General features: G+C 43.4%; 1 protein-coding gene across 1 annotated transcript in view; it reads left to right on the top strand.

Moving 5' to 3' along the window:
• The window catches only part of Reln (reelin), a 425,071-nt gene that overhangs the window by 381,409 nt on the left and 25,293 nt on the right, over window positions 1-18,369 (top strand). Inside the window, 7 exon segments of the mRNA XM_032907091.1 lie at window positions 1,008-1,201; window positions 4,283-4,539; window positions 7,479-7,633; window positions 8,801-9,015; window positions 14,358-14,535; window positions 16,213-16,388; window positions 16,510-16,620. Of these exon segments, the coding sequence (XP_032762982.1) occupies window positions 1,008-1,201; window positions 4,283-4,539; window positions 7,479-7,633; window positions 8,801-9,015; window positions 14,358-14,535; window positions 16,213-16,388; window positions 16,510-16,620 (1,286 nt within the window).

Here is an 18,369-nt window from a genome sequence, read left to right as displayed (position 1 = left end):
TAAACCCTAGTGTGCAGGGTGTAGGGGTAAGTTGGGGGAAAAGTTAGAAACAGCCAGATCTCCAGAGCTCATTGGCCAGCAAGTCTACCCAATCAGGGAGCTCCAGGCTCAGTGAGAGACTCTGTTCAAAAAATAAGGTGGGGCATGATAGAGAAAGACACCCACCCCCCCACCCGACATTAACCTCTGACCTCTACATGCATGTAAACACATGTGAACATGCACATGTGTGAAAATGTAATCCATGCACCCATGTGTACTCACACAAAACAACCACAAACATACACACTCATTTAAATAAATAAATACATTTTAAAGGGCATTGCAACTCTCTCATTATAATTAAATCATATAAGTATTTCAGTTGTAGTCATTTTTAATATTTTATTAAAAATAATTATGTCTGAGGGCCAGAGAGATGGCTCAGAAAGTAAGAGCATTTGCTGTGCTTCCAGAGGACCAAGGCTGGTTCCCAACACCCACATGGTGGGTCACAACTGTCAATCACTCCATTCCAGGGGATGCAACACTTACACACAGATGTAAATAAAATAGTTATGCCAAAATGTTACTTCATTAACAGCTGGTGCTTGTTAGCAAATGCTAAGTAATAGTGAAAATACTTTAATAAAGACTTTGCACACTTACTTTGACTCCAACTTTTACTTGCTTATACAAAACATATATATATATATATATATATACACACATACATATATATGGGACCTCCTTAGAATATATAATATAATACAAGTATAGAGATTTGCTTTAAGTAAAAATTGAAAGTCCAGCAAGCATGGGCTGGACATCAGGCTAGAAGCTAGTGTGAGAGAGCTAATAGTACAATCAGGGGGATACGTTTAGGTGAGATAATAATAACACAACGCCATGAACCTCGCATTATAAAAAAGATATCTGAAGAGAGGAAGAGAAAAGCTGAAATCTGCAGGACAGGAAATCCAGGTTGCTTACTGCTGCTCTTTTCCTGTTCTGCCTCTTTTCCTTAGGGCTGTAGCCGATTGTTAGTCACTGTGGATCTGAACCTCACTAATGCTGAGTTTATCCAATTTTACTTCATGTACGGATGCCTCATTACGCCGAGCAACCGTAACCAGGGAGTCCTGCTGGAGTACTCCGTCAATGGAGGCATCACCTGGACCCTGCTGATGGAGATTTTCTATGACCAGTACAGCAAGCCTGGGTTCGTATCTGTGCTAAGTCCACTGACTAGGATGCTGAGGGCTTAGGAAGGCTGCCAGTGACCAGTCTTCAGGGACTGAGGGGGACTACAACCTACTCATCAGTAAAGGAAACCTCTGAGACAGAAAGAAGCAGGGAGAGCTTTCTCGGCTGCACAATCACTAATCAGAGGTTTTATTTTAAGAACAATTAACTTTCACATCCCAGAGTAAGATCAATTGCTAGATCATAATGCTAACAGTAAATAAACTGTGTGCGAGGAGGAGGAGGAGGAGGAGGAAGAGGAGAAGGAGGAAAGAAGGAAGGAAGGAAGGAAGGAAGGAAGGAAGGAAGAAAGGCAGGGCGACTGACCATGGGTGGCTAAGTATATGGTAATTCAAAAATATTTGGAGAAACACAAACATTTGTTTACAAAGTATCTACCCAGTATACACAAGAAAATAGTAAGACGGAATATCCTTAAGATGCCTAGGACATATTAAATCCCTCTTTTAAAACCCTAAACAGCCATCATGTATGAATCTATAAATGTGTTGGGAAGACCAAAAGCAGCCATCGGAGCCATTAGAGAAGTCAGAGGGGCTGGACGAGGTGGTGCCGTCTGAGGTCTCAGTAACTCTGAGTCTGAGGTGGGAGGATCATGGGAGAGTGTATATTGGACAACACAGTGAGACCCCATCTCAACACTAGAAGGAAAAGAAAGGGGAAATGAAGTAAAAGTTGAATTAGGAGTTACTCCCCCTCCCCTCAGGGCTTAGCAATCCGTGGAGTAGATGGGGCAGAGGATTGTAAGACCCAAGGGTAGGGCATGAGTTCCCTTGAACTCTGGTTTCCCAGACATAACAGGGCAAAGGCACAGATGAACTCGGAGACAAAGACAGCATGCATAAGACCTGTGCAAACTCGAAGCAGACAAAATCCCAGCATGGGCACAGAATCCCACCTCATACACAAGGAGCTATTGGCATCTGATTGCTTCTGAGAGAGGGAACAACAGTGTTCGTCAGTGGAGTGGCACTTGGTGCATGATACGTATTCCAGGGCAGACCCCGTGACCAGTAGTCAGCCAACACGAATGATCGCATAGGGAAAGAGAAAAGAATGTGGAGTTGAGTCCGAAGGGAGGTGGGGAAGGATCCGGGGAGAGTTGGGGGAGGAGAATGAATAGGATCAAAATATATCATGTTTCTCAAAGAGTAAATTTGCAAAAGAAAGAAAAAAGGGAGAGAGAGAGAGAGAGAGAGAGAGAGAGAGAGAGAGAAGAGAACCATCTGAAGTATTTCTCAAGGGAATGAATGAGTCAGAGAGGGCTCTAACATCCTCCTGTGGCCTCCACACGCTCGTGTGTAAATGGAACACCTGCACCCCCACACATGCACACGAACCCCACAAAACACGCACAGTAGTAATCATTTTAAAAGGACATGGGCAGGTGAGCTCTAACACCAAGAGACATGAAGACATAAAACTTGGACAGGCCTGCCTCAAAACCACTGATCTCTAAGCAGCCAGTAACGACCTATTTGAGGGCTACATTTTCCTTCCTTAGCGTAAACACTAATGCCCTCGATGGTCCGAAGAATTCAAGAAGTGATGGAAGTGTCCGAAGCCCGTTCACGTGCATCCTAGCCGGTCACTCTCCAGAGTGCAGCCCACTATGCTGGGCAGGTGTAACCCAGAGAGACAACGCAGCAGCAGGGAGGCTGAGCAGATGGCTGGGTGGCAGATACTATGTAGCATGTGCAAGGCTCTCAACACCGCAAAGGAAAAGATCGACAAGGAAATGCTGTGTTGACAAAAGGAAAACAGCTGCACCTCTGGACCGTCAAAGTCAGAGATTAAAGCAACAATTATTACAGCCCTTAGCTCTAGGACCCACCCCGAGACGAGCTCCGACTGGGATTTCAGCACTGAGGCTCTTGAAAGACAGGTGGAACGACAGAAAAGGACTGTGCTGTCTGCACAGGGAGAAAACAAAATGTTTCCCCGGGTTCTAGGAGCTCTGAATATAATCAAGTGTGCGGTTATACTGCCGGCTGGCAATGAGTACTTTTTAATTGCAGTTGGAAGTGTAAACCTCCTATCTTCGTGATGAGTTTGTATTGAAGCATTAAGCTCTCTGTCCTTGGTGACTAAGTCAGAAGGCATACTGAGCTTGTTAGCAATTCTCCTGCAGTATTTCCTCCAGCGAGGCCCATTAGCCAAGCATTGTCTGTACCCTCGGGCAGCTGAGACCTGCTTGAATTCAGGCTGAGGCTCAAACATCCTACCACAGGCTAGTGTCTGTATTCCCAGCCTGTTGCTTGCACTCAGCAGATTAAAGTCAAAAGCAAATGCCAAGGAGAAAAGAAAGAAGGCTGAAACCAACCCTTATGTAGCAGGAAAAATATGGTCAACATCGGCTTGTCTCTCTCAGAGTATGTATAGTATAGACCCACGGTTACCTACCCCGGGTTGCAGATGGCTAAGTCCATAGGCAACTCAAATGGACAGATAGCGATGGGATGCTGACATTGTTTACATTCTGATTCTCTAGTCTAAGGACTTGTAAAACAAAGCCAGCTAATCAGGGTCCACACCCAGGAGTTGACGTGTTATTTTTAAGAGGAAGAGTAGGGAGATGGGCTTGTATCTGGGAGGAGTTAGGGAGAGGACTTGAAGGAATGAGTATGAACAAAATACATGGTATGAAATTCAACGGAACAAATGTGTAATAAAGCTATTTTTGGTTTGTCTGGGGGCGAGGGAGATGACTTAGTTGGTAGAGTGCTTGCCTTGCAAGCATATTAGAAACAGCCAATCAGTGAGCGCCAGGCAGCGAGAGACCCTGTCTCACAAAATGAAGTGGAGAGCAATTGAAGAGGACACTCAAGCATTGACCTCTGGCCTCCACTTGCCAACATACATATTTGCATGTGCGGGGGGAGGGGGGAGATTTTGATTGATTGATTGATTGATTGATTGATTGATTTAAATAAGTCCACCCTGGGATATACTGTTGCTCACTGCTGCTTCAGATCTTCTCCTCATGACGTATTTAACAAGTATCTCCCTCCCTCTCCCTCTCATCATTTCCTGTTAGGTTCGTGAATATCCTTCTCCCTCCTGATGCTAAAGAGATTGGTACTCGCTTCCGCTGGTGGCAGCCACGACATGATGGCCTTGACCAGAATGACTGGGCCATTGACAATGTCCTCATCTCAGGCTCTGCTGACCAGAGGACGGTCATGCTGGACACGTTCAGCAGTGCCCCAGTGCCACAGCATGAGCGCTCCCCTGCAGATGCTGGCCCCGTTGGGAGAATTGCTTTTGATATGTTCATGGAGGACAAAACCTCAGGTGATTTGCTAACAACACTGGACAAAAGTACACTGAAATGCAGCTGAGGGGGGAGGTTTATCACAAGTGGAACCGGGTCCTTGCCAGGTATTTGGATGATGTAGAAACAACCATTCCTTTTTCCTGTCAGCCTTCCCATTAGACATCGGTCTCTTTGCAGTCACTATAGAACAATGGGAGACATGCTTTTGTTTCTGTTTCCTATTTTCTACTTTGGAGGGGAAGAACCAACATCTCCTGGCCTATTGCTGCTGATCGTTTGGGTCAGGATCTTTCTCTGGTTCAGGCTGTCCTAGAACTCACCAAGAAGCTCAAGCTGCCCTCAAACTCACAGTGATCCTCCTGCCTCATCCTCCCGGTGCCTTTCTTAGCATCTGAAGTCAGAATGTTGTGTTTTCTGCAAGTCAGGCATGTTCACAATGGCATCTCATGTTTCAGATGGTGTCTCGGGGTCCGCTTGCTGTAGGTCTCTCTTCTTACCCTTCGTCCTCAGCAGGGATAGATAGGTCAGTGATGCAGGCAGCTGTGGGAACTGCACCCCACTCTCATCTGAATGCTTTTCATTTTGATGCACTCACGTAGGTTAAGGCTGTGGCTTTGCCCTCCCACATGTATTGGTTGTACCAGGTAAACCAGTGTGGTCAGATGCGTGCTGGTATCTCCTCCTCACATTGTGAGTCTACCCAGCAGTTACAAGGGCTATGCAGACGGTAAGACGAGTGTCTCTCCTGCTTAGCTCGGACGTCTAGCCCCGCCTCCAGAAAGGGGCGTATGACCAATCTCACAATAACGAAAACTTTCCAGAGAAATGACATACCTAGGGGAAATTTTAATTTAAGGGGTTTTAGGGACTTAAATTACTACTAAATTAATAATGTTTTATTATAAAAGCAGTAAATGATGTTCAAGTTACGAAATTGAGGAAAATACAGAAAATCGTGAGGATAAAGATTATCATCACCCAGGGGATAACCAGTATCACTACTGATAAAATGACTCCAGTGTTTTGTACGCCTTTAACAAATATTTTAACGAAGTTGGGATCTCAAATTAGGTGTATTTTGTAGACTGCCTTTTTCGGGGGGGGTCGGATTGAATCTTGGGTTGTCATTGTGTTGTTGATTAAATGTCTTAGAAGATAAACTTTCACTGGTTTTAAACACCATTATACTTTATAATTTGCTTTTGATGAATCTTTACCCTAATTAACTTAATTTCAGTCATTAGGATATCATGTAAATAATAACCAAATCCACCCTGGCAAATGGAAAAGTCCCTAAGGCTTAGCTGGGTGTGGCGGTGTGCCAGCAGCCCCTGCTTAGGAGGCTGGGCAATAGGGGTGTCATTAGAGAAAGGCATGAGTACAAAGAGAAAGAGAAGAAATGGGGAATGGAGGAGGATAGTGGGGAGGAAGAAGAGAAATGGGAGGTGGAGGAAGAACGGGGAAAGAGAAAGTTGTTACTGAGAGTCGCTCATACAGATCTGATTCAGAACTTCACTAAGTTACTCCTCTGTGTTTTCCCGGTGTAATAGTTTACATAAGTAAATTTACAATCAGAATAATTTAAATATTACTTCTGTGGTGCTAAAAGCCAATATAAATCAAGTTTAAGCACCTAACATACATGCTGGTTTAATACGGCCCTGACTGTGTTGCAAGGAAGCGTCTGCTCACAGAAGCAGCTCTGTTCTTGTTACATTATTTCAAGGACCCCATTGTCTTGCTCTCTTATCCATGAGGCTCGCTCATGAACCTTTCATGCTGCCTGCAGCATCGGACAAAAGGCGCCCAGAGAGAAACTGGCTCTGAATCTCACTGGAGTGTGAATGTTGGTTCACAGTGATGCTGGGTCCTCTTACCTATGACTCCAAATCCCTCAGAATGAAGACACAGATAGTAGAATGGCCCCGCCAAGCCATGCAAACCCCAGAAATATGTTGTTCTGCAGGCACGTGTGCCCAGACCAAACTTAGACTCACTGTGGGTGAAGCCTGAGTTACAGGAAAATCCCTTGGTCTCTCTGGATCTCTGAGGCAGGCCGGCTGCCTTTGCTGTGCACATGCCTGCCCCAAGCCTCCGGTTGTGCCTGTTTGTCTACACACTGTAGACATGGGCCTAACTAGGAAGCTCTGAAAGTTGAGCCTGTGAGATCAAAGTATGTCATTAACTAGATACAATTTGCATCGTTTGTTTTCATTTCTAACTTTACTAGATAACAAATACAATATATCATTATCTCTTCCCACTGAGCAGAATGATACAGGCCTACAATCACAACACCTAGGACACCAAGGCAGGAATATCTCAAGCTTAAGACTAGCCTGAACTACATTGACAATCCCAAACTAGCAACACCAAATAGACTGACTAAAATATAAGTGGATGGATGGATGGATGATGGATGGATGATGGATGGGTGGATGGATGGATAGATGGATGATGGATGGATGATGGATGGGTGGGATGGGTGGATGGATGATGGATGGATGGATGATGGATGGATGATGGATGGGTGGGATGGGTGGATGGATGGATGGATGGATGGATAGGATAGATGATGGATGGATGGATGGATAAATAGATGATGAATGGATGACACACATTTTAATTTGCAATTTGTTGAGAAACTGGGCATGGAAGTACATGCTTGTAATCTAGCAACCAAGAGACTAAAGTAGGAGGATCAGTTGTGAGTTTGAAGCCAGCCTGACCTATAAAGTGAGACCTTGTCTTAACCACCCTACCCCTCAAAAAATGCACTGGGTTTCTGTCAGTTAATGTCCATGTTATAAAATGTTTATATTAGTCTTTATTTTATGTGACATATTATATATAAAAGAGGCTTTTAATTAATTCTAGGACTTGGGTTAATGTGAATATTTACTTTAAGTCCTTGCTAAATCTGTCATCCAATTTTTTTATCTTTTTTTTTTTTCAGTGAATGAGAATTGGCTCTTCCATGATGACTGTACTGTAGAAAGATTCTGTGACTCCCCAGACGGTGTCATGCTCTGTGGCAGCCATGATGGACGAGAGGTGTATGCAGTGACGCACGACCTGACTCCCACTGAGAACTGGATCATGCAATTCAAGGTGAAGTTAATGTGGTCTCAATCACATAAGTAACCATACATTAGCAACGTAATCAGAACCATCACAAAGATAAAGGCCGTCTAAGATTCCACTGACTTAATATATGCTTTGAAAGATAAACTTAATGTTAAGGTAATATGCACCTCACCTAAATATTAGTTAATGATTAAAAATATTGTACTTCTGTACTATTTTAGGGTAAAATTTTGGACTTTACATAAAAGCAAATATTTACAATCAGGATTATATACTTAGAGAAGAAAATACTGGTTTAAAAATGTAAGGTACTGACTGTAGCTTACTAAGTCACTATCTTAAAAAGTAAGTTGGCTGGGCATGGTGGTGCCTGCCTTCAATCCAGAGCTGAAGCAGTTCTCTGGGAGTTCAAGGATAGCTGGTCTATACAGTACGTTCCAGGCCAGCTAAGACTACATGGTGAAACTCTGCCTACAAACAAAAAACAAAGGTAAATTGTTTCCTTATGAGACAAAGCTATAATCATTATTCCCACTTCTTCTAGAAGCTCATTCAGACGTTTCTGTAGAACAGAAATTATAGACTATAGGAGCATGATTAGAACTCGTGCCAGGAAGAGCTTTGGATAACATCTTGGCCTAGATCCGTTCTGCTGTATTCTGTCCACTTGAATCCCTCTGTGTTTGCAGAGCTGATGCAGTATGGCTGTCACCACACTGAAGGCCCTGTGCTTCTGTTGTCTTGTTCCACTGCATCTTGCTCGTCGGGGAAAGTGATTTATTGAGAGTTATAAATTATATGACAAAGCAGTAAAATTAGTAAGACCGTTAGCAATCCTTCTTGGTCAGCCATTCTGCCAAACATAGGTGCCAGGCCATTAACAAAACAATTTGTAAGCCTGGGCCCGGGCCTTCCAAGGAAATCGGCCAGTGTGGTGGAGGCACAGCTTCTCTCACCAATCCTTACACGATGTGCTTGGCACTTTCTACAGTTTGTCACCTTGGGCAACCATGCAATGTCCCCTGTCCATCAGCAAAACAAACAATGAACTTGAAAACGCAGGTGGTAGCTATCAAAAATGCAGGTGGTAGATGTCAAGGGACCTGGGGCCTTTCTTACTGCCAACGCTTTGGGGCTGAGATCTGTAATATGGTTTTAATGCCTTGACAATCTTCATTTTCTGTTTATTAGATCTCTGTTGGATGCAAAGTGCCTGAAAAAATTGCCCAAAATCAAATTCATGTGCAGTTTTCAACTGACTTTGGCGTGAGCTGGAGTTATTTAGTCCCTCAGTGCTTACCTGCCGACCCAAAGTGTTCTGGAACCGTCTCTCAACCATCTGTGTTCTTTCCAACGAAAGGGTGGAAAAGGATCACCTACCCGCTTCCTGAAAGCTTAATGGGGAAGTAAGTAGAAAATTAAAATAAAGTGTGGCTGGACATACCCAGGAGGCAGCCAGCGGTTCTGCCCTCAAATCTGAAATTATGGGTAATTGTGGGTAAAGTGCTCCCTTCCTCCGTGACACTAAGGTCCCTAATTAGTGACTTCCATGATGAGCACACTTCGTGTTGTGATCTCAGGCTTGGAGGATTTGGTCCTCCATAAATGTCTCTTTCGGATCGGTCTCTTTTCAAATAGGATTAGAGCAACAGTAATGACCTTGGAGCCAGATGCAAAGACACGTTACATACCTTACTGGCCTTGTGCACTGTGGTCCAATATAAACAGGTTTTCCTAATCCTTACCTGAGCAGGGAGCACATCCCAACCCATACCAGTTGCACAGCTCCTAATTTCAGGCCATTGTATATGACGGCTTGGCTTGCAGGTTTTCTTTTCCTCTCATCACAAAGCATCATGTTGTGTGCACTTGGTGTGGAGTATAATTAGCCTGGAGCACTGGGTTAAACCACGCTCTGGAAAGTCTGGATAATTTAATTTAAGGTGACTCCAAAGATTCCCCATCTACTATAAAATTAAGGAAGGAGATGCATTAAGCAAAATGACAGGTGTGCTTTTGCTAAATTAATCATCGAGTCCAGCTAAGTAAAGAGGCTTCTGAGGAAACAGAGCATGACGTATGAGTAGGACGGAGACTCCGAATAGGGCAGGTACACACACAGCCTGTCTAGTCCGATAAACAACATTATCAGCTTCCCAGAATGGATCAGAAGAGCTTACGCAGTGAAGATGCTGGGAGGTTAAAAAAAAATCTACAGTGGTTCAATTAACAATGAAATATCCTGGGGCTTGAGAGACAGCTCGGCAGTTAATAACATGCACTGCCCTGGGAGCAAACCTGAGTGTGGTTCCCAGCACCCACATTGGGTGGCCCACAACCCCCTAAGGTTCCAGCCTCCATTGGAACTGCACTCACACGCACAGACTCCACCCATAGAGAGGGGCCAATGCACATAAGAAAATGGAAACTCTTTAAAATGCCTTATAACAAAAACCGTAAAGATGAGTAAGCTCTGGGACTTGTTGGTTTGCAAATTTAATGCTGGCTTTAAGACTCACAGGAATGGTCCAGTAGGTAAGGACCCCTGTCTGCCAGACCTGATGACCAGAGTTAGATCCCTGAGACTACAGTCAACACCCCGGCATGCATGCTTGTGCACACATGCAGACACATGTGCACCCACACGCAAATATAATAACAATAAACTGCTCTTTTTACATTACTTCAAGGACCCCATTGTCTTGCTCTCTTATCCGTTATCCCTCATTGATCAATGATACTCTCAGCTCAAAGAGGGTCCCCTGTTGAATAGATGGTGGCTGCCAGAAAACTGGACCAGAATGCTTCTTCACTATGTCTGGTGGGAGAGGAGAGGGTTTTCTTTCTTAAGGATCCAGAGCAAGAACCCTGTTGAATCCTATTGTACAAATCAGCCCATTCCTAAGCCACTTAGTAATTTCTCTGTCTGTCTGTCTGTCTGTGAGTGTGTGTATGTGTGAATGTGAGTGTGTGTGTTTGTATGTGTGAGTATGTGTGTGTGTATATGAGTGTGTGAGAGTGTGAGAGTGTATATGTGAGTGTATTTGAGTGTGTGTGTGTGCGTGTGTGTGAGTCTATGTGTGTGTGTGTGGTCTGTGTGTGTGTGGTGTGTGTATCTCTTTCATATGTATGCTGTGTATTATCACTCACATATATATTCTATATATAATTTACATAGTGTGCAAATAGAACATTTGTTCAGATCAAAGACTTTTACTGTTGTGTAACCAATGTCCTCATCGTATAAAATGAGATATAGAACATTTACATTGCCCTAGAAAGCTCTTTACTTTGCATTTTTAAGCCAGGATTGTATGGCTTATTTTAATATAAGGTTAATTAGAATTTTTTTTTTACCCAGAAGACAGAGGAGAACAATGATGAAATTAAAAAAATCTCTGGGAAATTGTCCTTTAATATAACCCTTTCAAAATTGTTTTCTAATTACCATAGTTACTTTGAGAATATTGATTGTCTTCAAGGAATTGAGAAGGTGCTGTTTGCTAAGTGCCTGAAGGCTGTGTGCATACTAACAAGACTGTCATGGGCTTCACCAACCCCTATACAACTGCAAAAGTGTAACTGGCCAGTCAAAATGCTCCCGCAACCACTGAAGCTCAGTGTGTCTTGTTCATCTGATCGACAAACGTGCCAATTAATTAAATAAACACAAATGGTCAGTACATACCTGAAAAGAGTCTTACATATCCTTAGCCATCAGAAAAATGGAAACCAGGAGTGCTTTGAGATTCCATGTCACCCCACCCAAAATGGCCTCAAGACAGCACATAGGTAGGGTGGCTCAGGGGATAAGTGTACTCCCAAACCTGGAGATCAGAATTCTATCCTTGGAACCCATGTGGTGAATAGAAAAAACCAACTCCAAATTTTGTTCTGACCTCCACATGCACACTGTGTCCCACGCATGCACACACGCTCACACACACCAGATAGACAGATAGATATAAAAATATTCCCAAGCAATAACATCAAGTGCTGGTGAAGTCACAGGGAAAGAGATACTAATATTCATTGATGTTGGGGATGTAAAGTTCACAGACACAATGGAACTGAATACGCAGATTCCTCAAAACCTTAAAAACCACCATATGACCGAATTATACCACTCTAGGATATAGAATACGAGGATGCTGCAACAGCATACCATCCCATCCTGGCAGTTCCTTGTTTATAGATGCCCTGTGCACAATAACCAAGGAACAGCAAAGAATCTCCACGGGCCTGTTCTGGCCTCTGCAGGCAATGCACACACATGGTACACAGACATTCATGCTTGCAAAATACCTATACACATAAAATGGCAAATCAGTGCTTTAATGTGGTACATACCCACTGTGAAAACTAAAGCAGTTACCATGAAAAATGAAATCATGACATCTGCAAGGAAACTGCCACAGCTGGAAATCATTATGACAGGAAACTGACACAGCTGGAAATCATTGTGACAGGAAACTGACACGCTGGAAATCATTGTGACAGGAAACTGACACAGCTGGAAATCATTATGACAGGAAACTGACACGCTGGAAATCATTATGACAGGAAACTGACATGCTGGAAATCATTGTGACAGGAAACTGACACAGCTGGAAATCATTGTGTCAGGAAACTGACACAGCTGGAAATCATTGTGACAGGAAACTGACACAGCTGGAAATCATTATGACAGGAAACTGACACAGCTGGAAATCATTGTGACAGGAAAGTGACACAGCTGGAAATCATTGTGACAGGAAAGTGACACAGCTGGAAATCATTATGACAGGAAACTGACACAGCTGGAAATCATTATGACAGGAAACTGACACAGCTGGAAATCATTATGACAGGAAACTGACACAGCTGGAAATCATGGAAATCATTAAGACAGGAAAATGACACAGCTGGAAATCATTAAGAAAGGAAAATGACACAGCTGGAAATCATTGTGACAGGAAACTGACACGGTGGAAATCATTGTGTCAGGAAACTGACACAGCTGGAAATCATTGTGACATAAAACTGACACAGCTGGAAATCATTGTGACAGGAAACTGAAATGCTGGAAATCATTGTGTCAGGAAACTGACACAGCTGGAAATCATTGTGACAGGAAACTGACACAGCTGGAATTCATTATTACAGGAAACTGACACAGCTGGAAATCATTATGACAGGAAACTGACACGCTGGAAATCATTATGACAGGAAACTGACACAGCTGGAAATCATTGTGACAGGAAACTGACACAGCTGGAAATCATTGTGACAGGAAACTGACACAGCTGGAAATCATTGTGACAGGAAACTGACACAGCTGGAAATCATTGTGACAGGAAACTGACACAGCTGGAAATCATTATGACAGGAAACTGACACAGCTGGAAATCATTGTGACAAGCAAACTAAGCCAAGCGCTGCAAGTTTTGTTTCATCTGCAGATCCTAGATTTATTTTTCTTTTTAGTATCAAAATTCTTTTTTTATGGGTTTTACTTTTTTCTTTTACTGGATACTTTTTATTTACATTTTAAATGTTATCCCCTTTCTCTGTTTCCCCTCCAAAAACCTGCTATCCCATCCCCCCTTCCCCTGCCTCCATGAGGGTGCTCTCCCACCCACCCACTCCCTCCCACCTCCCCACCCTGGCTTTCCCCTACACTGGGGCATCAAGCCTTCACAGGACCAAGGGCCTCTCCCCTCCTTGATGCCTGACAAGGCCATCCTCTCCTACACATGTGGATGGAGCCATAGGTCCACCCCTGTGTTCTCTTGGGATGGTGGTTTAGTCCTAGGAACTCTGGGAGAACCTACATTTAAAACCTGCTGTGCATGAGTGTATGGAGGGGGCAATGGCAAAACTAGAAAGGAAAGCTCTGAGAGAGGAGGAAGAGACTTAAAGAAAAGTGTGGAATACGGAAGGTAATGGGATTCAGGTACTAATGACACAGGAACTGGAAGGAACCTGAAGAAAAGGAGCCAGCCAGAGGAGGAAGAGCATGGGGGAGGGGAAACAGCCAGAGGAGGAAGAGCATGGGGGAGGGGTAACAGCCAGAGGAGGAAGAGCATGGGGGAGGGGAAACAGCCAGAGGAGGAAGAGCATGGGGGAGGGGTAACAGCCAGAGGAGGAAGAGCATGGGGAGGGAAACAGCCAGAGGAGGAAGAGCATGGGGAGGGGAAACAGCCAGAGGAGGAAGAGCATGGGGAGGGGAAACAGCCAGAGGAGGAAGAGCATGGGGAGGGGAGACAGCCAGAGGGGAGAGAGAGAAACAGCAATGGGGAGGGGAGAGCCAGGGGGAGAGAAAATGAATGAGAAAAATGAATGGGACCAAAGTGTAAGGCACAGGGGTCAGACACTTTGTATACAATCCTAAAATTCTATTAAAGCAAGAAAAAGAAATCTGACTTATCATTCTAGATTGCACTGTTAGATAACCCTGTGTTTGAAACCGTCCCCGCTGACTTTTATTTGTTTTGCAAATTTCTACAGAATTGTGTTGAAAGCAGCTACACAACTCCATTACTGGAAATGGAAGTTGGCTGTGGTCAGAATTCATTCTTATCAACTTGGTTCATCCACAGAGTTACTGTCAGTGGTTTTTGTTTTTTTGTTTTTTTTCTCATAAGCACTGTGTGTGTGTGTGTGTGTGTGTGTGTGTGTGTGTGTGTGTGTGTGTGTGTGTGTGGTGCACGCGCACGATCAAAAAAAAAAAGTTAACTTTGTTTTTCATTCTTTCTCTTGCCCACAGTCCTGTAAGATTTAGGTTCTACCAAAAGTACTCAGACGTGCAGTGGGCAATTGACAACTTCTACCTTGGCCCTGGGTGTTTGGACAACTGTGGAGGCCACGGGGACTGCCTAAAGGAACAGTGCATCTGTGACCCAGGCTACGCGGGGCCACACTGCTACTTAACTCACACCCTGAAGGTACGGAGGAGCTCTTTGAACCGGCCGGCCTTGGCCAAGTCTGTAGCAAGGTTGTCAGTCTCTGCCTCCCGCCCCGCCTCTCCCGCACCTGACAGCTCCTCCCCTGTCTGTCTCACTCTGCAGCCCAAGCAGACCTCAAACTCACAGATACGCCTGACTCTGCTTCTCGAATGCTGGAATTAAAGGCCAGCACCGGGATGTCCAGCTTTTTTCTTTAAAACCCCAAACCCACTCAGTTTAAAGTCAGCGTTTGCCTTTTTGAAAGGATTGTACTTCTGCGATGGGTACAGGGGAGGATGTACTATTATTCCTATCAAATGAAGCAAATATTTCAGATAGCCTCCCCAAAACAAACGTTCAGACGTGCTGAAACACTGTTCGAACTTCCTTCCAGAAAACTCTGTGGTCTAACTTATTAACCACTGGAATATGGCTGAGCCATTTTTGACACAGAGTTGTTCAATGTGTCGTCAGTGTAGCTCCTGAGCCCAGAGGCCACACATGAGTTTTGTTTCTGTAAGTAAGCAGAGACAAACCCCATTTCAGTAATGGAAAAATGCCCCAGCGAAAACAGTAGAACCGCCAGGGCCAGGGCTCTCACCTGCAGTCCTGGGCTGCACAGGGAGGTCCGGGGCAGCCTGAATAGGAATCAGAAGTTAAAAATTTAATTTTTAAATCCTAAATCAAAAAGTAAAATTAAAAAAAAATAAATAGTAATTGAAGCCTAGCAAATAATGAAAATAAAACCTGAAGCCATTGCTCATTTGTGTCTAAAGAAAAGGCCGGAGACCTCGGATGAACATCCAAATGTTATTAGTATTTCCCAGACAAGAAATTCTATGCGTCTGCATTGTGCCCTCTAATTCAGCCTCCTCATGAGAGCATGCATTTCTTCAGGCTCGTGCTCCTACATACGAACATCCACTTATAAAAAATTGTGCTCATTTTCTCCCTATTAGTGAAGTCAAGCCAGACGGGCCGTGTTTGCCCGCCTTAATCATGGAGTCGACTGTGCTCAATGTTTGAGAGAACGAGACGTATTTAAGTCATTTACCACACAAAGCAGAACTCTCACAGAACTGGGGGAATGTATAGAAGTCTATAGAGACACACAAATACTGTTTGTTACTGCAACCACAAGTCTGTGTCCCCTAAACATAAGATAATATCACTTCCCTTCTCTCAATAACATAAATTCTCTGAGATTTTAGGTCTATAAAAGATAGTATTTATGTGTTTAGTTTTAGTTATTATGCTTCTAGGACAGCTGAATTATTTTATGCCTTTGAACCAAAAAAAAAAAAAAAACATTGTCTTATGATTCTTTCTAGCAATTACTTAATTACTCTGAGTTTGCATTCATTAAGATTATATTAAAAAGATACTTTGACCTTGAATCTGCACCTTGATGTGTGTCAGAATAGAAGTTTACCTTTTTATGTCTTAAAAAGTAAAAGTCTAGTTATTAGATTTCATTTAAGCGGTTTAATTTATCTTCAGTATATGGTAGAAAGTAATGAGCATAATCTATTGCCTTTCAAACACATCTTTGCAAACGTACTGAAATCAGTTCTGCCATTTTTAAACCCAAGCAACTGTGTGGGGTAAAGCACCATCATTTCTACCGGAAAGCATTACCTTTAACTGCATCCCCCCGACCCTCCCCCACGCCCACAGACCTTCCTGAAGGAACGCTTTGACAGTGAAGAGATCAAGCCTGACTTATGGATGTCCTTAGAAGGCGGGAGCACTTGCACAGAGTGCGGGATCCTCGCCGAGAACACTGCACTCTACTTCGGGGGCTCCACGGTGAGGCAAGCTATTACTCAGGACTTAGACCTCAGAGGTGCCAAGTAAGTCACGTTTTCCTCATGTCTGTCTTGGTGGCACAGTCGACACCAGCTGTTACTCGGGACCTGAGGGGCTCTTTGCCCTGGTCCGTCACCCTGAGCGAGAATGTGTGCTTGCATTTAGATTCCTGCAGTACTGGGGACGCATCGGCAGTGAGAACAACATGACCTCTTGCCATCGGCCGGTCTGCCGGAAGGAGGGCGTGCTGCTGGACTACTCTAAGGATGGAGGCACGTTTATGGGTGACAGCTATGCCTAGGAACACCTCCCACATCCACCCAACACCCCTCAGAAACAAAGCTTTGCTGACAGGGACGACCACGGAGACCTCGAAACAGACAACAGCTCTGGCTTGTGTTACATGTCCTGTTCATGGAACTGCTGAGAGAGAGGCAAAACCTACCCCCACCAACACACAGAGAGATCCCATTAAAAAGAAAAGGATTTTAATAGAATTTCTATCTTTTTTTTTCTTTTTCTTTTTTTCGGAGCTGGGGACCAAACCCAGGGCCGTGCGCTTGCTAGGCAAGCGCTCTACCACTGAGCTAAATCCCCAACCCTAGAATTTCTATCTTTTACATATGCCTGGAAATTCATGTATATAGGGTATCTTTATCATATCCACAACCCATTCTCTTCCCCTCCAGCTCCCCCCAGGTTCTCTCTCCCACATCTCTCTCCCAGCATCTTGTCCTGTTTTAAATAGATTTATTTCTTTGTAAGAGCATGAAAGAAACAAACTTTGAATGGTTTTCTGAGTAAAATATGATTTCAAAAGAATCTTAGGCCCTGCAACATGATATACACCTTGAATTCCAGCCCTTGGGGGACAGAGTCAGAGGCAGGTGGAAGTCTGTGAGTTCGAGGTCAGCCTGGTCTACATAGTAAGTTCTGGAACAGCCAAGTACATAGTAAGAGCCTGTCTCAAAAAAAAAAAAAAAAAAATCCAAAAAGAGCACTGTTGTCCCCAGTTCAAAAAAAAGAACCAAAAAAAAAAAAAAAATCCAAAACACTGTTGTGTCAATAATAACGTAGATACCATAGGGACTCTACAAGAAGAACCTCACCAATTGTAAGAAATCCTGAATTCATAAAACAATGTTAATAAAACCCTGTCGTATTATTTTATATTATTAATATAATTAATATGTTATATTAATTATTATTACATAACTAACTTTCAGGCCATTAATACAATGGAATATTCAGAAAAAAAAATGCTTTAAGAGCTGGAGAGATGGCTCAGGGGTTAAGAGTCCTGGTTGCCAGAGAGCCAAGGTTTGATCCCCAGCACCCACGTGCTGGCCCACAGTCACCTATAGCTCCAGGTCCAGGGAGTCTCTTATAGCCTCAGTAGGCATCAGGCACCCAAGTGGTGAACATTCATAGGTGCAGGCTAAACACTCATACACACAAAATAAAGATAAGTAAGTTAACAAAATCATTGATATAAAAACAATAACAATGGGAAACAGTTAAAAAGATTCTTTTCAAAAGAAAGTATGTTTCAGCAGCCAGATAACATCCAGAGTAACTAGCTGATAGACAGCCAGAGCTGTCTTAGCCTAGCCATGTGTCCTAAGCATTTTTCCCACAGCCAGCAATGAGGCCAGTTCTTACCATGCCAAATAATTGCAAATTGTATAAAATTATAATAGCTGTATTTTTAAATCTAGAACCTACTGGTCTAGAAACGAGCATGTGTTCTTAAAAAATCCTCCTAAGAATCTAGAGATGGATTTAAATCAAATTAATTAAAATAAAAAATTAAAAGTAATTTTAAAATAATCAAGATTAAGGATATATATTTACTTTGACCCTGTGTGTCTAAATACCCTCACATTCGTGATCAGCTTTGTATTGAAGCCATGATTACAAGTGACACGTAAAAGTCCCTAGAATCGGTTTTCACTGCCTGGGTAAGCAGTTTTCTTAGGAAGCAGACAGAACTTGCATGGTCCAGAGCTGATAAGTTTGTTTTAT

This window comes from Rattus rattus, chromosome 6 (assembly GCF_011064425.1).
Source record: "Rattus rattus isolate New Zealand chromosome 6, Rrattus_CSIRO_v1, whole genome shotgun sequence".
In the NCBI taxonomy this organism is placed as follows: domain Eukaryota; kingdom Metazoa; phylum Chordata; class Mammalia; order Rodentia; family Muridae; genus Rattus; species Rattus rattus.
This window is presented reverse-complemented; position numbering and strand designations above follow the sequence as displayed.